Consider the following 24,846-nt stretch of genomic DNA (forward strand, 5'->3'; position numbering starts at 1 on the left):
TCTCTCTCTCTCTCTCTCTCTCTCTCTCAGTCTCTCTCCCTCTCTCTTTCATATGTACTCTCTTTGATTAGTTTCCGGGTAGTAAGCAGGCAGACAAACAGGTTAGTTTTCTTTAGGCCTCAAGAGGGCAGAGAAGGAGTGTAGTATCATGATAGAAATATATACCAAATAAATGCAACGAAAAGGAGACAGTGGAAATCATTAAGCTATTAAAGCTAACCAAGTTCTTTGTAACAAATACTACATTTATTTACACAAGGTGGGGACAGTATATATTTTGTGATTATTTTAATGGGTGTATTCATTTATTGAATATTTAGCTAAAATCTCCTATATATAGGAGAGGAGACAGGTGTCAATAAGTCTTCACTTTGTTATTATAAGCAATTCCAGGTCTTTTAGATGTAAAAGGGCAATAGGTCATTATTACAGTGATTCTTCTTTATGAGCCATTATACTGACACCTAGCGTCCAGATATTTCCGATATTCTGTACTAAACTTTAGTTTCCCCTATGATAAAACAAACAGCAATGAATAGCCAGAGAAAATAGCAGTAATTCAGAGTCTTCAGAGGCCTTAGCATTAAAGCTTCCATTAATAAAAACTCCCAAACAAGTTTGCTAACCCTAGTCAGTAAGTAATGTGGAAGAACTAGTGACAAATAATTCAAAGATGGACTCGAGCATAAGGACAGGTCTCGCAAAAGTTCCAAAATGCAAAAGCATCAGTTCATACCAACCCTGGTCCTGGTGGTTATCCATGTGTTAATGATGTACAACTACCACAAACCATTCCACCATACAGTAAGTTTTAACTTTTGTCTTGCATTATTATACGTAGTTATAAGATCATTGATTGTGGTAAATCTGTTTTAAACATGGCCACCTCCAAGTGGGGGGACCTGCTCTATGGAGCACAAACTGGTTCATTTGAGGACTACAAAGCAATTAGATTTTTCATCTTATTTTTCATAAAATGATTTGCACTTTATTTATTATTTTCACATTTTTTCTATAACCACTATCATAAATATTGTTTCCTACTTTTTAGTGGAAAATGACTTAAATAAAAATGAAAGTAATATATTGCATATTAAGTCTCAGGTCATCAATCCAAAGTCAGGTCAAGTTCGAAGTCTTTTGGGCCTCAAATCCTATACATTTTTCCATCTTCTTAATTGCCAATTACCTGTTCATATCATTTATATGTACAAATATACAAATACAAATACAATAAATGTACAAAACTAAACAAGTACATACTTTTGGTATGGTGATACTGGTAGAATATATCATAAATGAATAAATGCAGGAAATATTAGATATTTATACTAAGACATTTGCCCCTATATTAGTGCTCTTTTTAATGCTTGATTTAACCCTATATACCCCATAGTGGCCTTTGATGGCCTTCATATATTTTTGATTAGATTCTGAACAATACATTTGGTATGAATGCAACAAAATGCAACTGATGTGAGTCACTGTACACATGAATGCCTTGCCTTCAAGTTGAAGCCTAAAACCATAGCTAAAATGAATTAAACATATTTGTTTTGACTAAATGAACAAATATTTCTAAGTTTGTCAAATCCAGCTACAAGTCACATGATTGTGATTGTTAACTTGAGTCATCACCATTTGGAAGACCAACAACAAATATTTGACACGTGCAAAATTTTGTTCACTTTTGTTCTCAGGTAATTTTGTACTAATATTAAGAGCTTGATTCTAAATGGAAACCACTAATAATGTAAATTGAATAACTACAGTAGGAACCTTTACCTCATAGTGTGCTAAGAAAATTCTGTTATGAATTTTTACTGCCCTCTAGCCCTAAGAAATTGTAATACATAATGTAGATGCACTGATTTTTTTTCATACAAAGCACAAATTAGTTTACTGAAAATATGTAATATAATACAAATATATGTGTGCTATATATTATATACTTTAATTCAAATAGGTTAAGTAATATTGCTTTTTTATTCACCATCTGGTTAGCTGGTAAGTGCATCTAGGAGGTTTATATTTTAATAATACTAAGCCCCCTTAGGAGAGCTCTAAAAGCTCTAAAATGTTTGGCATGAGTAGATAGTATTGATATATGTTATATGACTCAAAAACTCATACTCCTCAGTTTAAAATATTAGCACATTTTTACAGTCCCTTCAATAGCTGTGATATATCTAGTGAGGGTTTGATAAGCCTATACCACACACAGAGCTGTACTTTTTTGTAAGAATTGCAGAATACAAATGCAGAAGGCTTTCTGTACAGAACATAGCTTACAATTAACGCTCAACAGCACAGGTCATGTTACCATGTGTAACTTTAAAAATATATACATATAACTTAGCATACATTTGATTTGGCAAACTATTAGATAAATATTGGTTTTGGTTTCCCAGAGTGTTGGAACACAAATGACTATAGTAAATTCAAGATAACCAAGTTACACTTTCACATTATAGTTTTTCACAAAATAATTTTTGGTTTATATATCCTAACTGTTACAGAGCTTCCGTTGTCTAGTAGAACTTTAATACAATTAGTGAAACTTCAGCTTTGAGGACTAGTTTAATCGTAACAGATTGCAACTGGTCAAAAACTATTGAACAGATTTACTTTGTAGAGGCATGCATTTTTTAAAATCAAAATAATGTCATTAAAAACAGTACGAAATTTGACAACACTCTTTTACGTGTAGCAAGTTTTTTTTTTTTCTTTATGACTATCATTGCCCCTGGCCTGCTCTCATACATCTCATACCCTATAGGAAACTACCTACTTCTCTTTGTGGATTTATGCAAATTCTTCATGAGGTTCATGAAATGTTCTTACTTCTGTTTGAAGCTTATAATTCCATGGGTTTTGAAATCTCACAGATATCTTCTATCACACTATCATGGCACATAGATGATATTACAGGTTATAAACTGACACTCTACAGCTGAGGGTCATAAAGGTGTTTTAGGTACTTTAAATGCTCATTAAATCTTTCAGTTTGCCATTATTACCCACAAGGTGGAGGAAAGTCCCAAACGGGCCCAGGTAAACCAAGTCCTAAGATGACTGAGACCTTGGAAGAAGCAGCAACCAAGAGGGAATGGAAGTTGGAGTGGAAAAGACCACATAGTTGAAACTCAGCATGAGACATTATTGCGTTTACAGGTTATTACTGCATTTTTCAACAAGTAAAATCCGCTAAATAGCCGAATGAGCCGAAAACAACCTCAAAGGGTGAAGATTTAAATAAACAAGTTTAATTGAACAGAGGGAAATAGTGCTTAGTAGTAGTAGATGAAAAACAGACAGAGAATTTGCCTTTTGATATTCGTCATAATTTAAGCCATGTCACTCTGCAAGAATGGAATCTTTTCGAAAGCCAGAGTTCTTAAGATATGATCCCTTTGAGAACTACAGGAAGAACTTGAGGCGGAGAGTGGCAAGCTTCCCGATAACAGTGAGGGAGATCCCCGCGGTCCTGCTCGCTTCCTACTGCGGCAAATCGGTTGATGAATGAAATGCTAAGACTACTGCTAAACAGAAACAAGATTAAAGCAAAACAGCAGTGCTGCCTTTATGGCTCTCTTATTGCCACCAAACAGGTCACCTCGCGTTCGATACTAAGCTGTGTACAGGACAGTGAATGCCTGCATCACAAAAAGTAACGCTGTTAAAATTTGCATAAACTGTATGACTTATAAACTGCTAAGAGAATTAACCTGGTCGTTAAAAAGCTTTGGACATTCTGCTTACAGCGTGACCAGGTAGTTGTCTATGTCGAACATACTCAAGGTGTAATAATGAGAGTATCCTTTAATGTCCTAGACGGCTCGAGCCGACGTATCGCTTTCTCTAACTTACGGTTATGTATGTATTCTTGCAGCTATACGATTGCATAAACTGCAGATAAATATTCTAGCGTGTAGCCTTTCGCTTCAGCTTGTTGGCCAATCTGAATAGGGAAAACCCCATTGTGTGTACGCATTCGTGTGTATAACTGAAGAGAGAGAGAAGAGAAACTGACTTCAGATCAATGCAGGACATCGCAGCAGTTTGCAGTAGCCTGTTTTCAGTCCTGTCTCATTGCTCGGTGTGCATTATTATTGTATATGGCATAGTACTATCGTAAGCAAACAGGAGCATAGTTTTTATGAGAGTGAGACAGTGCCTTTTTGTAATATTACATTGGTCAGTCTATACTAAGGTGGTTACGGTGTTATTTTTATTTTTTGCGTGGTTTATCTTAATGGCTTAATGGCTTGAAGTATATTATCCACTGGTATGGCATACACATAGGAAAAGCAAGTTCTCAGTCCGTGATATTTAGTAGCAGTCCGTTTTTACTTTAACAAATAAACCAGATTGATCAAACGACTGTTCTTTCGCGGACCTGTAAAATGTATTAAGATGCCACCGGGATGACTAAAAGTGAGAGATTAGGGGAGCACCTTTAGGATTGATGACAATGACCATGAGCGATAATCACACTGAACCATCTGCGCCGCTTGACCTCAGAACCAAGGCAAGAGAGGTAGGGAGCTGCACAGAGCCATCGCCAAGCAGTGAAGGTCGTTCAAGGGATACCACCAAGGTAGGGGTGGAATGCAGCTCCAGAGGATCAACTTCAGTTTCCACCACAATAAAAACGGACAGTAGTCAATACAAGGACAGTCATGTCCAAGCCATCATGCACTCTAACTTGAAGTGTGCCAGAGAAGCTGACAGTAATTTGAAGTCTTCGGAGACCTCGCCATCAAAACTTCCTTTAAGAAAACGTCCTTTCCCTCCGGACAGCAAACCTGTAGAGGAGTCAGGAAGTCATGTGGAAGAGCTAGTGACAATTGATCCAAAGACGGACTCGAGAATAAGGCCAAGTCCTGCAAAAGTTCCAAAATGCAACAGTCTCCGGAATCGTTCAAATGTGGAGACACAGAAGCATCAGTTCGTGTCAGCCCTGGTTCCTGCTGCTTCTCACTGTGTTGACGATACTCAACTACCGCAAACTGTTCCACCATATTGTAAGTAACGTTTGTCTGAAATATGTCTTGCGTTATTATTCAGTTATTGAGAGCTCATACCATTGGTCGTGATAACAGAGTAAATGATTCGTTTCTGAAATTACTCCAGTGAACCTAAGACCAAGTCAAATTTACAAGAGCGGAACGTATTACAGAACTACACACCTTTTGACGTTTAGTCATGACTGTTGCATGTTCATACAGGAGGACTTTACATGTTTTCTCCTGTTAATGTTTGAAATCAGTTCCTTTTTGCTGTCTGTGCTACAAAGTTTAATAATTTCCTCGCAGTCGATGTGATTGACCGTGTTTATTTTCCCCATTTGCTGTGCTGCGAGGAACTCGAAGTCTGCGTACCTTCGATAAATATGAGACGTAGACCTAGTGGTAAATAAGTATCCGAGCGGTAACTTCACAGTCCAGTTTAGACCTGAGCATTCATTCATTTATTCTCTCATTCGTTCATTTTATATCTCTTTCTCTCGCGCGCGCTCTCTTTCTCTCGTGTGTCGCAAACACAAGATTGCGAAGTCATGGTCAGTCCAGTCAACGTAGTTTCTCATTGTGAAACTTTACCAATCAGCAGGAAGTTAAACATTTTGCTTAGTAGTCTCTCGAAAGACATGTTAGTAGGTCAACCTTTGAATTTGGGTGAGAAGAACCCAAACATTTCTGTGAAAACTGCCTTGCCATTAGTTGCAACAAAATGTTGCATATTAATCTGCTGTTGGTTTCTAACCCGGAAGTGAGATTATAGGAAAAACGAAAAAATACAGTTATGTTTCCTATTGGTTTTACGTTGGATTGAAACTTTTAAATGTTTCATAGATGTATCCAGAACATATAAGGTTTGTTTCTATGATTCAGCCTTATATGATTTTTACAAATCTGAACTTGGACTATTTTTAAAAAAGATGTTGTTATAAGTGCTCTGTCGATATACAGAGTATCCATAACCATCTAGTGTTAGCAGTTTGAATTAGAAGTGTGATGTGAGCTATATAAGGTTTTATGTACTTATGTACTTATGTATTTTAACAGCTCTTTCCCTTATGCATTATCACAGGCTATACATACATTCTATCTCATCCATACACAAGATTTTCTACTCCTCTGCACCTGTCTGAGGATACAGATTGTCTGCTAGATGAGGTTGCTTTGGCAACACGCCAGGATGAAGATGGTGACACGTAAGTAATTTGTCTGTCAGCCTTGATGTTCAGGTTTTTATACTACATAACACAACACACACAATTTCTCAGTGCTTCAGCAAGAGTGCACATAGCTGATATGTGCCTTTAAAATGTTTGTTGCATACAGTAATCTTATATTATGATTTACTTCATATTAGATTACTGTAATCTTTTATACTTGATTTACCACATTACTATATTGATTAATGTGGTTTGCTGTAGAATGGCGTATTCTACATTATACAGTGAGCGCTGCATGAGTTTTTAGTAGAATATTTCCTGGATCTGTTGTACAGCCAGAATGATTGCCCTCCTCAGAGATGGTCTCCATCACACCATTAATCAAACGTTTTGGATTATGATGGATATGTTTGATTCTGCTTGAGTCTAATTATAACAGATCTGCAATTACCATCCATGTTATCAGAAGCACATTACCTGCACCACATTTTATTAGGTTCACCTAATTTATACACACATTTGATAGGTGTGCAACTACAAACGGCTACCCATTAGTTGCTATACAGAGTTTGTCCGCCTCTCCCAACCACATTAATCATTGGTCACTTTCTGGTCACTGAAGAACTGTTGACCAAATAATATTCATCTAATTCAAATCTTTCCTATACAGCAGCTTTCTTAGCATGTTAGTGGTATGTTATTGGTCTTGTGCTAATATAAGTTCCAGTGTTGCTGGGATTTTTACATAGGTGAGTGTCAGTGCTATGTTGAAAGTTGACTGCTACCCAAGAAAAAGAACTAAAGAAGACCTAAATGACACTTGGGGCATGGCTAACACAGTTGTGCACTGCAGCAAATGGGCTCTCGTCTCTAACTCTACACCTACAGAGTGTTTCTAATAATGTCTCTACTAAAGTGGGTAGTTAGTATATTTCTGTGTGTAAGTTAATGCAGCTGAAACTGAGGATAACCTTGTGTGGGCTTTATTGTGTGGTTAGTATTTGGTGGATGGAGTATGAGCTGATCTTTTATATAATTTCATTCAGAAATGTCTCTTGTATGCTTGAGCTTTTTTAAAAGTGAAATTGTTGCCTTCATAGACCTAGATTCTAATTAAACATGTCAAATATGCATCAAATTAATCTTTGTTATGGTCTGGGGTGAAGCACATCTGTTAGGGTGATTGCGCATTGGTATTTCTCCCCACTACATTCTTCATAGCCAATTCACTTCCTGTAGGGAGGATGGCATGTAACTCCTATCTCTTCTGATTCATTACACCAACTCTCTGCTAAACTGGTGCGATGGCAAAGAATGAGTAATTCAATAAGATTTTACAGCAGGCATGCCCTACTAAATTTTGTTTAGTGGATGTAATGCATGTTTGGGTGCAGAGAGATAGGGAAAAGGAGGAGGCTAGGAGAGAGGCAGATTAACTGTGTGTCAGACTGTACACAAATGTGTAAATTCTTTATGACTATGTTTAATACTCAGGTGCTTTTTAGTAAGGTGAAAAGTAATATGAAGGCTGGGGTAGGCCTATGCATTTACTTAAGGGTCAATCTCTAAAATGTAATCTTGTCATAGTGAAGGTTACTTAATACAACACATCACTGTTTTCTCATTGTAGGGATAATTCTGATGATGTAAGCAAGAAAATTAAGCACAGAATCCATTGTACACCAGGAACTTTGATTGAGATATGCACTTGTTTTCTTTTTGATGGAAAACAGGAGTGAAACACTTAGATCCGATGAGTCATAGACCAAAACAAAAGTGCCCATAACATATTTAATGTGATTGTATAATAACAGACATGCTACTCGCACACAAGGCAGACTCTGAGTAGTCAAAGAATCTCAAGATACATGAGACTGGCTGTGACTCTCCTCATGGTCAGCTCCCAGGGCCCATGCAGATAGAAAGTAATGTAGAGAAGAGGTGCATGGTTACCTTCTTTCAGGGACTGGGCAGAGTGAGTGAGAGAAACAGAAGGTCTAGATGAAAGGATGAAGTTCCTTGGTGAGAAAGGTCACACTGCAGATGATCACATAAAATGCTCTGTCACGCATGGACACACACCCTTACTGTAAGACCTAAACATACACCCACATGATGCCAACTGTGAAAATGTCAGTCTTTGCGAGCTCATGTGAGTGAAACTTAGCTTTCCAAAAATGACACCTGCTGTCATGCAATATTGGCACCCAGGTTTAATCAACATGTCTTCAATTTTTCATCTAAGCAAATAAGAGTGAGTGTACACTTAGTGTACAAATTAGTATATATGAATAAGAGTGAGTGTATACGTACATTTAGGAAGAGTGAGTGATTCACTTAGGAAGACCCTTGAGCAAAGCAAGCATTTAGCCCTGGAAAGGTCAGTTAAGATCACAGTTTAAGGATTCTGCAGATTTCAGTTTGTATTCACGCAAAGTGCAAGTTAAAAAGCAAAATGTTTCTAATGTTTACTTTCAGTGTTGTTTCAAAATATCACATTTATCATAGAGAGATTTTTATTTTCTCCTCTTTAGTGCTTTTTTTAGTGTAGTGTATCTTACCAACATATACTAATGAATTGGTGTTTTACATGATGGTAAGTCATGGTTACTGGTAAAACCCAGTTTCCTGGATCGTATCTTCTTTTTACATCAGCAGATGTCAGAGAGATCATACTTCAGCAGAAATCAACATTAAGCCACATACACTTACACACAGATGCACAAAAACATACCAAAACATACACACGCATACACACAAGCATGTAGCCCGAGTCCCCTTTCTCTGTAATCTGTTGTCTTATGGCTTTTACGTCAATGGGTGTTTCATCCTCTCACCTTGTTTTTTTTCTCAGCGCTTTACAGACCCTCACTTTCGGGAAAGCCAGTGTAAGCGCGCGAGTCTGCGGTTTACTCAGGTGTCTTTCTCTCACTCTCTGTGTTCTTCTCTTTTTTTAATCTCTTTTAAATGAATGGGCTCAAAAACCCAAACATCCGCTCCCCACTTCCTCTTTCACCGCTTTGTCCTCATCTCTCCCTCTCTCTCTCATTCTTTTTCTCTCTTTGCCTTCTGTGTACTATTTCTGTGCTTGCTGTTCACTCTTTCTTTCCTGCTATCATTTTATGTACAGCATTTCCTCTTTGCTTTTCACAAGTTTTTAAACAGAATGCTTTATATTAGAACACTGTACAACAAAAATAATTGTAACTGTGTAAAAGGAGTGAGAAATGTAACAGTATTTTGCAGAATGTTCTTCAATTCATGTGACTGCATTAAAAACCATTAACAAATGAACAGCTTGCTATGCACGTTCCTTTCCAGATGCGGCTATAGCTATGTACTATATGTTTCCCTTGTTGATTGTGGTACTTTTCTAGTCCTTTCTTTTCCAACCCAAGTGGGTAAGTACATGCAAAGTGCATGGGACATTCATAGACACGAGACTTGTATTTTTTACAGCGGGAGCATTGCAGCCCTTGAAGGCAGTTAGAAGACCTCAGTGGCCATAAAAAGAGAACATTTAGAAAAGGATTAGTTCAGCAATAATGTTTTCTTTCTTGACAAGTAGTACTTAGAGATACATGCGTATCAACTGCCACCATTATTAATGTCAGAACAGGAGACAAAAGGGCATTCTTTAGACATTATGTTAATTTACATGTAGCTGGTTGCAACTCAGGTCTGAGTGGGTCATGGTAGAGAGAAAAGTATAGAAGAAAGAAAAGTTGAATGAATATGTTATAATCTTACTGCATTATTTTTTATCTTACTTGGGATAATACCAATAATACCTTAAAAGTGGGACAAGATTTGCTCTGTAGCTGCATTAAATACACACGTTACAGATAGCTACAGATATACTGTAGATGCAGATATACTGGAGCATTCAGCATAGCCAAGAAAACAGGTTCATTTACATGTAGCTGGTTGCAGCATTCGTCAGGGGCCAGATGCAAATTGTTGTTTGATACTGTTGGTGTGTGACTGATGTGCGAGTGGGTGCAGGTTTACCCTTGGGTCAGGTTTGTTCTGCCTCAATAATAATGCACTTTATGGTCTGTGATAGGCAAAAATGCTGCAGTTTAAATTCATTTTTAATAATGCCTTTTTGTGTGGTTTTATATCCAGTTCAGGTTAATGTTTTTATTTTGTTAAATTGGCCTGAATCCTTTTGTCAGTAGGTGGGTTGTAGATAAAAAGAAAGGCAAAACCCATACTTCACTTGTACCCAAACTAATGCACAACTGTATTACCACAGGAGTAATATGTGCATTACTGTAATGGAGGTGTCAGTGTGACATTGTGCTTGCAGTTCTGTGCATAGCTGGATTCAGATGTTGAGGTTGATACTAAGAAACCAAATAAAGTATTATGGCAGTATGTGAGGAAATAAGTGCAATTTGTATTCACTCCTTTGCATGTTGTCTAGCCAAGGCTGAACATGCTCATAAAAAGAACAACCCCCCTTCCCCCCAACCTCATCCTTTCATACTGTTTTCTGCCAGTTCCCAAGTACTGTTGTTGTAAGAAGCCACTTGCTTGTGCGTCTGGTTGGTTTCTGGTAAACAGTACCATACAATGCTTGGCTCAGGCCTTTTGGGGTGCATTTCAGCTTCCCTTCGGCCTTTGTTTATTGCCAGAGCGGGCCATGCCACAGTCGATGTGAGGTTTTGTGTGAATCTGGTCTGTACAGGATGCTGTACATACGCAGCCCTGACTTTATCTGGGGCTGCGGTCTAACTAACTCTCACTCACTTCCAGGAACCTAAAGTTTCATCTGTAACAGAAGAGAGACGGACTGAGAGACTGTGAGATTGTGAGAATGGGTGGATTGTGAAGTGGAAGTGTAAAGTGGAGTGCTGTGCATATTACAACCCAAGTATGACCTGACATAGAGAGAAAGTGCTGGACAGCATCAGATTTTACTGTCCATTAACCATGCAAGTAAATAATATGACGATATGATAATGAGATGATAATAACTTTTAAATTTGTGCGCGTGTGTGTATGTGTGTGCTTAAAATACTTAACATATATGGAATCTGGAAAAATGTATTGTTTGGTAATGAACACAAACACTTCAAAAACACAAATAAGAAGTATGGGCTGCAAAATAAAAAGGTTAATATGCCATATTTGAAATGTTATTGTGGATTAATTTTTCAGTTTTCCAGAGCAAACTCTGAAAGAGGAAAGAGCAGAGGAGAAAGGTTACCTCCACTTAAGGTTCAGAGAAGATATCCAAGTTTAATATTGCTTTAGTGTCCTTGCACTAACCCTGTATTCTCTGCCTTTCCCAGTTTACTGGAGATGTAAATGTATGCTATAACAGTATTACTGACTGAGAAGCTAGTACCTTACTGTCAAACTACTGTGGAGAGAAAAGCAGCTGCTTACATTAAACCTGAAGCAAAGATATTTTGTCATTAATTGTGTCATGGGTCTAATATCATTTGTAATATGCCCTTAACACTAAAAAAATAACTAGCACCTTATGTACTCAAAATTCAACTGTTCTCCAACACTGGCTGAATGTGAAATCAAAATACCTTGAACACAATCTGGCCCATGATTTAGGTGTAAGAGACACTATCAAGAACAGTGAAGTCACTTACGGGAAAGACTAAAGGAGGAACGAGCCAGTGTACTTTTATGATCTCTTCTACTTTTTTAGATTCAGAAGCAAGGCACAGAGAAAGTGTGACAGAGCAAGTTTCTTTTTTTTCCTTCTTTTAAACAGCCTAAACCTTTAGGTCTGGTTGCAAGGCCTGAGTTAGGTCAGCATTAAACACTGTATTTTGTCTCACTTCCTGTTTCAGTTTGAAGCCTCTCGAAGGACTTTGGTTTGGTTACACAATCCATATAGGAAAAGTGATGTTTCAGGAAGCCAAATAGTATTCTGATGTGTCAACACCTTGAAATGACTGTAGATATGTGTCAAATAATCTTAACACTTGCTAAGTACACAGTGATGCCAAACTTCCACTATTTGACTTTATCTTTATATGCTTGTTTAACTCTTTGAATAGGTTAAATTTGTGTATGAATGTGTATTTCAGTTTGCGTGCATGTGTAGCTGTGCTAGAAATGTTATTCTTTTTATTGTGATAGTGGGCCATCATATGTGTACCATACAGGTCCTATAGTGGTGGTGTCACATTTGATGTCACCATGCTCTTCCTTAATGATAATGTTCTGTGGAATGTCCAGCAATCATAGCCTCACACCTCAGGGCAGAATTTACCAGGTTATTACAGGAAATATGAGTCAGGTCTCCTTATCTCAGATCTGTTTTTGTGCTCCTATACATTGTTTAAATTTGAACAATGAAGGTGTATTTTTACTAATTGGGGAATTATGACTGTCTTCGTCTTGTCCAGATCATGTCCGGTCTCCCTGTGCTCTAAGCAGCAGTGCTTTTCCTCAGGAATTCATAGGAGAAATTTGCACTCTTCAGTACTTCAAGTCCCTTTTTATATATGTACATGCAAAATCTGGTATTAAAAGAGCTGAGAGCCGCAAAGGCTAATTTATTTATACAATGAAAGTTATTTCATATTATGGTCCTCTTTTGTATGGTGTAGAAAACTAGACCACCTAGACCACATTTTTGTGGTTTTTGGTTTTGTGAACAAAAACTAAATAATTTCATGGATCTGAACATGCATTACCTGTTTTCTTTTTTTATTATGATGTTATGGTTTGAAACAAAAGTGAGTAGCTTTAGCATGAGAATGTTTCGGAACATAATGCAAGTGATCTTCATGGTAGTCAAAGACATATTTTGTCTTATCGGGTGTGTTACAAAATTTCATGCATTAACACTGATTGTCAATGAACATACTGAAAGCCTCTATAAAGTGATATTAATCATAATGATGATTATTATTCAAAACAGAAAGAGTGGTGCCATTGTCCCTGATGTCAGGAAGTGACCTCAAACCAAAGTGGCTGTTACTGGAAGTCTCTTCAAAAGAAATACACACGTGCTAAAAAGTTTGCAAGTCCCTCATTCATTTTCTAACTCGTCCGGGACATGCCTCTTTCTGCTTTCAACTTGCACACAGAGAAAGGAAGGTTTTCTGTGAAGTGATGGAGTGATAACGATTTCCCTGTACATTCTGAGACTGGTTATATGGACACTGTGTGCAGTATGAGTCATACAGGTTAAAGTGTTTCAGAAATTGTTAGTAACAGCATCAGGTGATGGATCACCCTGTTGATCAGTTCTTTCACTCAGCTGTCTAACCACACACTGGTCAGCAGCATGTGTGTTGTGGATGGTATATACAAACTTCCTGGTGTGTGTGCATGTGTTTGCATATGCATATGTGTGTATAAGTTCCATATTATAGGTAATATAATATATGAGATAATATATAACTTATATGTTAAGTTTATATTATAAGGTAAGATTGCAGAAACACAAGGTGCAATACAAGGAAAACCACTAACTGTTAAGAACAGAGCAGGCCAGCTACCATCTGGACCTAAAAGTACCTAAAGGTTTTCCTTGATCCAAAGCCTGCCACTTCATATATGAAACAGGATGGCTGCTGCTGGAATTAGCATTCTCAATCACTGTTAATGTAAGCACAAAATAAGTTCTGAAGTATACTGATGGTAGCCGTAGAATATAATTCGTCTGCTCAGATATGACTGAATGCCTTAAAACCCATCGTTCATTGATTCCATAGGCAGCAGTTTTTCAGAACTCCGGAGACAAACATTTTGAACTGTCCAAGTATTATACCTCATGTTTTACTCGTGAGACTAATACCCTTTAACTAAACAAAAAACAAGAAGGTGGAGTAAAGAAAAGGCTTAGCAGAGTGCCATCACTAATGGTTCTCAGTTTCTGGGAATGTCTGCCTATGGTACAGACCCATGTCTGACTGATGCATGGATTGTGTTTATTATTGCAGGGCTCTGCATATCGCTGTCGCTCAGGAGAAAGAGGCTGTGGTTCACTGGCTCATTCACATATTACATCGAGCTCGCAAAGACTTGGACGTGTATAATAACCTCAGACAGGTAGGACACTTACATCTGTGCACACACATGCACACAGGGTGATAAATTAAAAAGCAAGCAAAGCAGCTAACATACAAATTGTAGTAGCATATGGAGAGAGGCTGATCATCAGCACCTTTGGTATGCAGCTGAAAGCTTGCGCATGCTGTCCAGGGTGCATACCTATTCTCCTTCACAGAGGTGGTGCCATCTGACATCTGGGGGTGCTCAGAGCCCCATCAGTGGATAGCCTATTTGCATGTCATACCATTTCCTTGTGTGTAGTGTAAACCAGTCTTCTCCTATGGCTAGGACCTGTATGTACTTCCCACACTGCTAACCCCACATGGACTGTCCCTAAGCTTTCACATTCTATTCTCCTCTTTCTCTCTCCCTCTCTATAAAGTAACACTTCCAGCTATCTCACCCATTCTCTTCATAAGAGATAGCCACTTCATGTCTAACCAAACCACAGAAATTACCTCACCTCATGCTGAGGTTTCACTGAACACACGCAATGCAAGACAGTTACCAGAAGATATGCTTGATTTAAGCCTGTGTACAAGATATTTTTTCAGGCTTATTCATTTTTGTTTGTTTGTTTGGTTGTTCTCTTCACATTTATGTGTGTTTTTCAGTAAGTAAAATAATCTACATATAATAAAAATACTCTGTAATAATGAGCATGAATAATTTCATGGGGTCAGTATAACACTGCAAAAATGTAAATGTCTTCTCAGCTGACTGGCATGTTTTAAAAAGTGTTACTACAGCTACCATTGTCTCTATATTAGTGTACTCCTCTTTCTTCTTCTGCAGATTGTCTGCACCCACAGATTTAATGTGACCACCACTTACAAACTCTAAATGATGATATAGCTCCTGAGCCAGCCTGTACTGGCTGAGTGCTCAAGTTGGTACTATATAAGTCAGAGGAACAGCTCTAACGAAGATTAGGAAAAGAAACTAAATCATTACTTCAAAATTACTGCTGTGTTTTGTGCTCATGCTTTTCATGTCTTAAATCTCAAAGTGGAAGTTAGTTATGTATGCTGAGGTAAGTTATGCATATGGAGGTTAGTTATGCGTTAACATTTTTATGAAGCATTTCTGCATTTTTGTTTTCTGTGTTTGGACAACAGCGATGCAAATGCACATTACAGTGTAAGGATTGAGAATATGTGTGTCGTCAGTGAGTGTTCTGTTAAAGCAGCTGCCTTGTATCTGGTATGTGTGCATGAACTTATGTATCCTCATTCCGAGAAGTCACATGCCCCTCGCACTCTGGGCTGTTTCTCAACATACCTTCTGTTGTAGTTCAGAGGGTAAGAAACTGGGACTTTCCCTTGCCCTTCCTTTTCTATCTCTCTCTCTCTCTCTCTCTCTCTCTCTCTCTCTCTCTCTCTCTCTCTCTCTCTCTCTCTCTCTCTTCCTCTCTCTCTCTCTCTTCCTCTCTCTCTCTCTCTCTCTCTCTCTCTCTATCACTTGAACTTGATTATTTAGTTTGTCTGAATAATAAGGCATCAACTTGTCATGAAAGACATACATTTACTGTATATTTAATTCAAAATAAGAATACCCCTAACTGCATAACTGTTTCCAGGAAAGTTTTTTGATAAGTGGTGTTTTTATTGCCCTCCATTTCATGCTCTTCAGCTTTTTTTTACGCTATCACTTCTGCACTTTGCTCTATTGCACAGTCGCACCGGACTTGATGTCATTTTATTTACAAGCTCACCCAACCTGTACATCCGTTCAACACTTACATTTTTTCCCTTCTTTGCTACATTTCCAGTCAGGAATGTAAATCTAAAGATGCACTGCAGGGGAGAGGAAAGGGATTTTCCCTTTCTAATCCCACTCTTCCCTTCATGTCCTTTCCCCTTCTCTTTCTCTCTCTGCTCTTTTGCTTTCAGCTCTTCCTTTCTGACCCTTGCTCACCTTTCCCTTTCCTACTTCACACTCTTTATTTTTTTTAATCTAGTTATTGAAGCTTCGTTTTTTTTGGGGGGGGGGAGGGGTGACTTCTCTGCAGCTTTTCATGTGAGTAGTGGTAAGGAGTTAAAGAAGAACTAGCATGTTTTGCTCTCTTGTGTTTATGCTTTTCTGAACTGTAAAGATTTTCTCATTAGGACAGTTAAATATATGTGTTCTTGCACATACACAGACCAGTGAGATCCTGATTTGTGATTGTGAGATGCGTTGTGACTCACACAGGATTCAGGGAAATTGTAACGCTTTCACCGGAAGGGAGTGCCACAGACATTGTGACAACACAGGAATTTCTTTAGACTGCATATCTCTCTACTGGGTTTTACTGGAACCTTGTCACTGCCCCTTTTCTTTGCTTACCTATAAGGGGCTGGCCCAGTGCCAGGTTTACCTTCCTGCACTGTAACAAAATTAATATTTCTTGGTTTTACTGTAAAATAATACCAAGAAATATTGTTGTCCTTGCTGACCCTGTTCTGTTGTGTTGACCTTTACTTGTTAGGCAGGTTCCAAGTGAGAGTTTGCATTGATGGGAATACTCCAGGATGCGATTCATATTTACAACCCAAATAACCCTGCATCACTAAACAAACCTCAACCTGTTAATGTAACTGGGTTTTTATGATGATATATTTTTATACATATAAAGTGAGTTTCTCGCTGTTGAGTAAAAATACTTTGTAATTTTTTTGCTTGTCTGTTGCTGTCTTCTTCCTCTGAGAAAATGTCCTGCTTCTGTCATTTTCAAATCCTGATTCCATTAATCAGCTAAACTGACACACACCACTTCCCTTCTTCCCTCCCAGACTCCTCTGCATCTGGCCGTCATCACGCATCAGCCTGGAATAGTGGCGTCTCTCCTACAAGGTGGGGCTGATCCAGGGGCGCTGGACCGCAACGGGCAGACTACACTGCATCTCTGCTGTGAGCATAACCAGGGGACATGCTTGTCCATCATCCTCTGCCACCTGTCTCGCTCCCCATGCTGCCATTCAGGCCTCCTCGACAGTAGGAACTACGAGGGTGAGTGCTAAGCTAGGATGAACCAGGTGCCTATGATGCCAATGCCGTAGGAAGCTCTATATGAGCTTTCATTCGGTATTATGAAATATGATAAAGTCTATAATACACTTTACAACACTCTACATGTTATAATGTGAGCATTAACATTGTTTATAATAATAAGGTTTTACATTTATATGAATGAGCGGTTGCTGTCACTGTGATAATAAAGAATGGAATTTATAAGAGAACATATCTAAAGGTATGATCTAAAGGAACTTGGATTGAAATGCAATGCATTTCTAAGAGTGGGGTTTGGGAGAGTACGGGTAGTGCATGGACATCTATGGACATAGTGCATGGACATCCTTTAGGCCTAAACAATTTAAAGTGGCAAAACAATGTAAATTATAGAGATTGAAATGATCCTTAGAGATTTATAATGTATGTCCTTTATGAGAAAGGGTATATGAGGGCATTCTCAGTTCAGTGACATGGCATAGTCAGCCTTAATTTTCCTACCTTGAGGTACAGAAAGCCCCTAGAATCACAGAGAGAGGGTCTACCCAGCTGAGACATGGGTGAATATGTGTGGGTGTGGGTAAATGCCTTTGTGTGTTCTTCAGTTAAACAAGTCCAAACTTGCTTGAGTGAGTTATCAGGTCTGAGTTGTTAAAATAGATCACATCCATCTGGTTGTAAAAAAAAGAACCCTCCCAAACATTACATTCTGTTGAATTCCAGGCTTGACTCCTCTACACCTGGCTGTTCAGGACAGAAATAAGAAACTGGCCAAAATGTTACTGGACAATGGAGCTGACATCAATGCTGTGGTCAGTGCAGTCTCAATTCCTTCCTTATGCCAGCACCAATCTCAAGCATGCCACTTTACACCTCCTTAAAAGCTTGTCTTCCTCCCTGTGAAGTACCATTTTTTCTTCCCACTGACAAAAGTGTAGAAACTAACCTGAAAATAACTTTTTCAGAAAATATTTGATGTTATTTAATGGAAATTAAAAAGACTACCACACAGGAAATGATGCAATAACTGTACTTCCGGTGAGTCCAAAGTTGTTGCAGGGCCTCATCAAAAACTGCTTAACAGATCTAGGTTGGTCTTATACACATAACCCCCTTTTTATTACAGATAACATGTTACAGAATGACAATAACAATACAATAAAATAATAATACAACGAAAATATACATGTAACTCTTTTAAGGAACAAATGGGGTGTACAAATGTTTCACACAGTAATCACTGTACATATGTAAAATTAAGGGTGAGTGCATATGTGTATATGAATGCATATGCAGAAGAAAATTACATAGCAAAGAAGCATGGCAAACAGTGTGTTATTTTATCAGAAATTGTATACTTTTTAGGAGTGTTACTTTAATTTCTAATTTATAATATTTCACTGAGATTCATGGCAAGAACAAAAATGATTGCTGAGGAGGTAGCAATAGTACATTAAAGAAGCCCCACTGTACAAAGTACATGCTAATTTGCAGTGAGTGCACTGGAGGACATTGTCTCAATCTGAGAACTGTGTCTTTATTAGAAAAGATAAACATTGATATTACATAAATTGATAGGTAGCCTTGTTACCAGTTTTAGTTGGATGGTTTGTAACTTGTTCATGTCAGTAAAATTGAAGTTGTAAATGAGATGAAAGGGAATAGGGCGCCTCTGAGCCTGTTGTAATCTCTGTATACCGTGGGAATATTTTCAGGTTATTCAAGTTATAAGATATCCTCATTATAACTGCATTGTTCTTTTATTATTGGACAATGAACACATCAAGTTCATATTTCAAGTTTACATTTTATTGTAATTTCTCCATATACTTAATTTGCATTGCAAAATAGAACATTGTTTCTTCTGGTATATGGTGCAACAGCAGCACAACACATTACTGGACTACAAAGTGCAAATGCACAAGAGTGAGAAGAGTACAAAAGCAGAAAACAGTGGTGGTGGAACTTCTTTAGTTCAGGTGGGTGTTGGGGAGCAGCAGTGTGTTGAGTAGAATGACTGCCTCTGGGAAGAAGCTGGTATGGAGTCTGGCAGTGGTGGCCTGGATGCTCTGGTACTTTCTGCAGGAAGGCAGGAGGGTGGAAAGTCCGTAAGAGGTGTGGGAGGTGTCATCCACAATACTGGTCGCCTTGTGGATGCACCACTTGTGGTAGTTGTTGTGGTGTTCACCCCCAATGATCTTCTCAACTGTTATCATACTCAGCTGTAGGGACTTGTGGTTTCCATACTAGACTTTACAAAAGCTGGTCAGGATGCTCTCTATTGTCCCCCTACAGAAACTGGTAGGTATAGTAGGAGGCATGTGTGCTCTTCTCGTGCTACGCAGAAAGTGAAGGTGCTGCTGGGCTTACTTGGTTTGGCAGGTGTTGTGGTTTCAGGTGCATATCTGTGATATGCACACCAAGGAACTTGATTGAAGCTTTTGACTCTATTGACAGTTGTGCTACTGATGTGCAGTGGGGAATGCTAACAAATCTTTATCTTTTATGGCAAGAGACTTGAAGCACTTCATGAGGCCAGTAGTCATTTAGGTAGGTCAAAGACAATTGCTTTAGCACAGGAGTGTTGTCCAGGTATGTTGTCAAGACCAAGTTCAGGGTATCTAAGAATGAGGCCTCTCCATCACATGAGATGATACACAACATAAGAGACAGGGTATTTAGGCCAACACTGACTACAAATTATGTCTGGTGTCAAGGAAATGGTCAGCTGATTATTTGTACATAGTTATGATAGTGTAGGACATGTTTGATTTTGGTGTGGGAAGGGCTGTATTGCTATTTCATCTGAAAGCAACCTCCCATGTTTTTAGCAGCTCACACATCTGTGCAGTCATCTATGTCTTTTGGTTAGCAGGTGTGCATATTGCTTTGCCATCATCTGCGAACTTGCTGATGTAGCAAGTCACAGAAGCTGTGTACTCCAGAAAGTGTGAGATATATATGCTTTGGGTCTCATTTCTCCCATCTCCATAGGACATTAAGAGTGGTCGCAGTCCACTGGTACATGCTGTGGAGATCAACTGCATGGACATGGTTAAATTCCTTATTGAGGTTTGTTTTTGTGCGCATTTGTTTTCTGTTGTATTTACTATGTGTGTCAGGTGTTTTCCACTGTTTTATTTCCATATCATCAACAATATAACTTGCAAAGGCTTTTTACAGAAATTAACTAGAAATACAGTCACAGTCACTTCTTTCTGAACATACGGGGAGCTAATGTTCTCAAACAGTGCTCTGAATTCTAAGAATTTAATGTTAGTAATAATCAGTTCATAACAGACATAGAACTATAGAAACGTTGCCTTTTGGCCTATAAAAGGGGCAAAAATAGATCAACTAAGAGGTGAATTAATGGAAAACAGGATATCAGTGTATAATAGCTATTTTAGTTCTTAATATAAATGAGCATGTTACATTGCATTAGGGTACCAAAATTTTTCCTGAGTCTTGTAGCGATTCCTGAGTGTAACTCTACAGTTCAGCATATCTCTGTATGCCAGTAAATTACCTGATAAGCAAGTTAAAGTAATGTACAATTAAGTAAAGTTAACCAGTGTATTGTATTGCTTAATATGTATTCTCACTTTTTAAAAGAGATATTGATGTCTCTGTTCAAAAAGATAGGTATGTCTCTTTCTCTACCCCTCTCTCAGAATGGCTGTAATGTGAATTCCCAGTCATACAGTGGTAACACAGCCCTTCATATGGCCTGTGGCCGTGGGGAGGTGGAAGTAGTCCGAGTCCTCCTGAAGAATGGTGCTGACAGCAGTCTAAAGAACTACCACAATGACACTGCTGTCATGGTGGCCAAGAACAAAAAGGTAAGAAAGTTGCAGTGGATTAAGGTTAAATGAAGGCTGATTTACAGGTGGCAAAAGCTAGGCTTAGATTTGAAACACAAAAAAAATCTACATTTTGTCTAACTTAATCAATAATTCAGAATACATCTGCTAATTAAGATGTAAAACTGCCTATCAATGGTGAATGCCAGCAGTTACAATTTTTAGCCTTTTTGAAAATGGATTAGTGCTGATATGGTGAAGAGACTGATTCTTAACTTTTTGGTCAGGTCTCTGATGTGCTACGTGGGAAGGCTACTCGAGGCTACATTTTGAAAACTGAGCAGAGGTTTAATGGTGAGGTATAAGTTATACAAAACTTTGCATTACATAGTTAAATGATATAATGTTATGAGCAATAAGAAAAAGTAATGTAGCCTGAATTTTAAATGTTTTTTTGTGATGCACTGCTATGCTACCTTCATACTTACATTTCTATGGTATTCAACAGATATTTCTATAACTGTAGAACTGTTTCCTCTCATAAAAGAAAAAATCTTAGATATATGCAGAAATCTTAGGGTGGCTAAATGATAATATGGTGGCTAAGCTACCCTGAACAGTTTATCAGTTTGGCACTCCACTGATACCAGTTTGAATCCCAATTGTGTCATACATTGTCCATGGTCATTTCTGGCATATATCTGATCTCAAGAATATTGAGAAAGTATCTTCCCTCTTGCTAACCATTACTAGTCATTCAAAACCTCTGCTTTGTGACATATGCAGATCATATGCAGTTAGTGTTCTCCTTCCTGCATCTGCTAGGAGTAGAGTTAAATAGGTGTCAGGCTTGAGGAAGATTCAAGATTTTGACTTCTCACACTGGCAGTCTTTTCAACTTTTGTAACAATTTCATACTTTCTAAAGTTTTAACGGTGGAACAGTAAAGCTTTTTTGTGTTTTCCTGTTTAGATTCTCCATCTCCAAACAATTTAAGCCATTCTCCACTGGCCACACCCATCCCTCAGTGCAGTGCTTCTCTCTCTCCTGTAGCTCTTCGCACACACTCACCACACAGTCAGTCTGGTGAAAGCATATCTGGGAATCAGTCACCAATGGAAACTCAAGAAGAGGAAGATCTGCAAATGAGACCACAGACATTTCATGATATAGTACCAGACAGAGTGGACTGTCGGATGTCTTTTCGTTCTTTTCACGTTTTACCATCTCACTATGATACATTTTTGCCCTCTGCTCCTCACATAAATGTAGAGGCTTTCGTGCCATCTCAGCCACTTTACTACCCACCTGATGTGCAAAGGCCTCTTTATCCCTCTGATGCACCTTTAATCATCTTCCCAGCAAATCTTGGAAGGGTCGCACCACCTGGAAGGGGAGGCCCACCTTCACAATCCATTGCCACACAATCACAGCCCTCCAGTCATAACTGTGACCAGTCAGATATATCTAACACGAGTGTGAGCAGTGAGGGAAAAGGTATAAGTTGACTGTGATTTTCTAGACTGCTTATAATTGCACATGCTCTGTTTTATCCTATTACCACTCTGAGGATTAACATATACTTACAGTGATGATCACAGAAAATGAATAGATGTGGCAGGCCCATCTAATGAGATGTTTTTATTTTATGTAGCCTATAATTTATGGTTGGCCAGATTGCTGTCTTAATTCCACACTTTTCATTATGTTAGCATTTCCATCACATATTTATACATTTTAAACCTGTGAAAATGAATCATTTATGAAATGATGTGCATGATATTATTATTAATAATATTATGATATGAAAGAATTATCACTGGTTGTAAGGTCACTGCAAACAAAGGAATGATGATTTTCATTAACTCAGGTGGAAAGTCCTCCATAAGTTACTAATTGTGACATATAAACTTATTTGTGTATGTAGTTATGAGCTCTAAGTTGAATATATGAAAAAATGGCAAATACTGAGAGATGAAAATAAATATTTTTTCTACATACCGTTTTCTATGATTTTTTCACTTCTCTAGTAAGTTTATATCTACGCTACTTATCCCAGAAATATTCCTCTTCAAAACATTGCTCTTAAAAAACCTTTATATTGTCACGGGACGCTCTCCCCCATGAGTCATGTGGTATGGCCTGCCACGTGCAGGGGGGTTCACCTTGTTTGTGGCCATGCCTTTTGTGATTACACGCACCTGCACGGGGTTTAATGTCATGTCTGTTTAAATCTCTGCTAGTGTGTGTTTGGTGTTTGTCATTGTTAGTCTGTTGTTATATGTTAAACATTTATGTAGTCATTATTAAGTGTTATTGTGTAGTATGTTGTGTTAACTATGGAAGTCATGTCTTTTGTTAATATTGTGTATGAGTGCCACCAGTGTTTGTCTTTCGTTAATAAATGTTTCAACTTATCGAGGGAGTCTGTGCATCATGCTCCACGTCCATCGGCACCCAGGAAAAAAATAAATCTGTGGATTTATTTACAGTAAATTACATTACTAGAATAATGTCAGTGAGAGGTGTCCCACCAGGCTGTAATTTAGTTGTTTTTTAGTTATTTTATTATTGCCATGTACTTTAACATTTGCAATATTTACAGTATATGATGTTTTTCTAGAATGTCTACAGCCACTTCCTGCCTATTTTTGATTGCCTCTGTACTGCTTGTATGTCAAAGTCCCTTTATCTGACCATAAAAAAACACCAGGAAGATCACCAGATGTGTGAACAGGAAAGGACCTCCTGTGCTGCTCACAACCTGCTTCAACATGCAGCTCTGCAGATGCACTAACTGGGGTCTGGATTTCAGTCCCTGGTCCTTGTGATGGTGGAGGTGTCCATCTGCATCCCTCCTTAGTTCCTCACCAAATAGAGAAGGCTGGGTGGTGTTAAAGGCACTGTGCTACCAGCTTTATTCAGGTGGGAGTGGGCCTACAGCAGCATGTAGATGATTGCATCATCACCACCATATTACTGATAAACTCTAGAGGGTATACTCATTGGACTCAGGTGAGAAAGGACTATGATCTCTAGGGTCTTCATCATATGTTACATTAGACTCTTTGAGGGTTGATGGACACCCTTTCTTAGGTACTTAGGTCTTCCAGAGCACAGGACACACTTCCTCAGGCTCAGGTTAAAGAGGCGCTGCAGCACTCCACAGAGCTGCTCATTGCGGACATTAAGGACCCTCGGGCATATGCCATCTGGACCTGTTGTCTTGCCCAGGTGGAGATTTAATAGCTCCTGCTTGACCTGATCTGCTGTGACAGTCAGTCCAAGATGTTCATCAGAAGTGCCACCTACATGTATGATGCTGATAAAGTCCTGTTTGTGATCAGTTCTCAAGGTAGTATTTATGTCCAAGCTGGATGCCAGGGGAGGCCAGGGGTGAGGGGGTGGACAAAAACGGCCAGTCCACTAGAAATGTTCCCTGGGTTTAAGTGAGAAAGGGAAGCAGGTAGCCAAAAAGATTCCATTGATGCAAGGTGCAGATTGGAGTATAGGGGGGAAATGGTTATAGACCTATTACTGCACATATTAAAGAACTGATTCAGTTCATTAGCCCATTCTAGACCTCTGTCTACAGGTTTGACTGATCCTGAAGCCAGTTATCTGTGTCACCTCATTCTACACAACTTTGGTGTTTGGTGCATTTTTGGTCTTTGGTGCATTTACTAATCATTCTTGTGTGTACTGGCTGTCAGAGAAAAGCTGATGTATACGAAGTGAGCCAGACCAGAGTGTGATCTGATCCTGTCAGTAGTGAAAAGGAGGAGGAGGAGCTGTACACAATTTGGACATTAGCTTACATTAACTTTAGGGTTC

At 38.5% G+C, this 24,846-nt stretch overlaps 1 protein-coding gene across 1 annotated transcript; it reads left to right on the forward strand.

Annotated features, from left to right (window-relative positions):
* Positions 1-3,296: 3,296 nt before the first annotated feature.
* bcl3 (BCL3 transcription coactivator) lies at positions 3,297-23,010 on the forward strand. Its single transcript, XM_027016016.2, has 9 exons — positions 3,297-5,027; positions 6,094-6,217; positions 14,107-14,215; positions 16,993-17,209; positions 17,933-18,021; positions 20,204-20,281; positions 20,884-21,051; positions 21,300-21,366; positions 21,985-23,010. The coding sequence occupies exons 1-9, from the start codon at positions 4,469-4,471 to the stop codon at positions 22,518-22,520; spliced, it is 1,947 nt and encodes a 648-aa protein (XP_026871817.1). The 5' UTR covers positions 3,297-4,468; the 3' UTR covers positions 22,521-23,010.
* Positions 23,011-24,846: the final 1,836 nt, after the last annotated feature.

Source organism: Electrophorus electricus, chromosome 10, assembly GCF_013358815.1.
Source record: "Electrophorus electricus isolate fEleEle1 chromosome 10, fEleEle1.pri, whole genome shotgun sequence".
NCBI lineage: Eukaryota > Metazoa > Chordata > Actinopteri > Gymnotiformes > Gymnotidae > Electrophorus > Electrophorus electricus.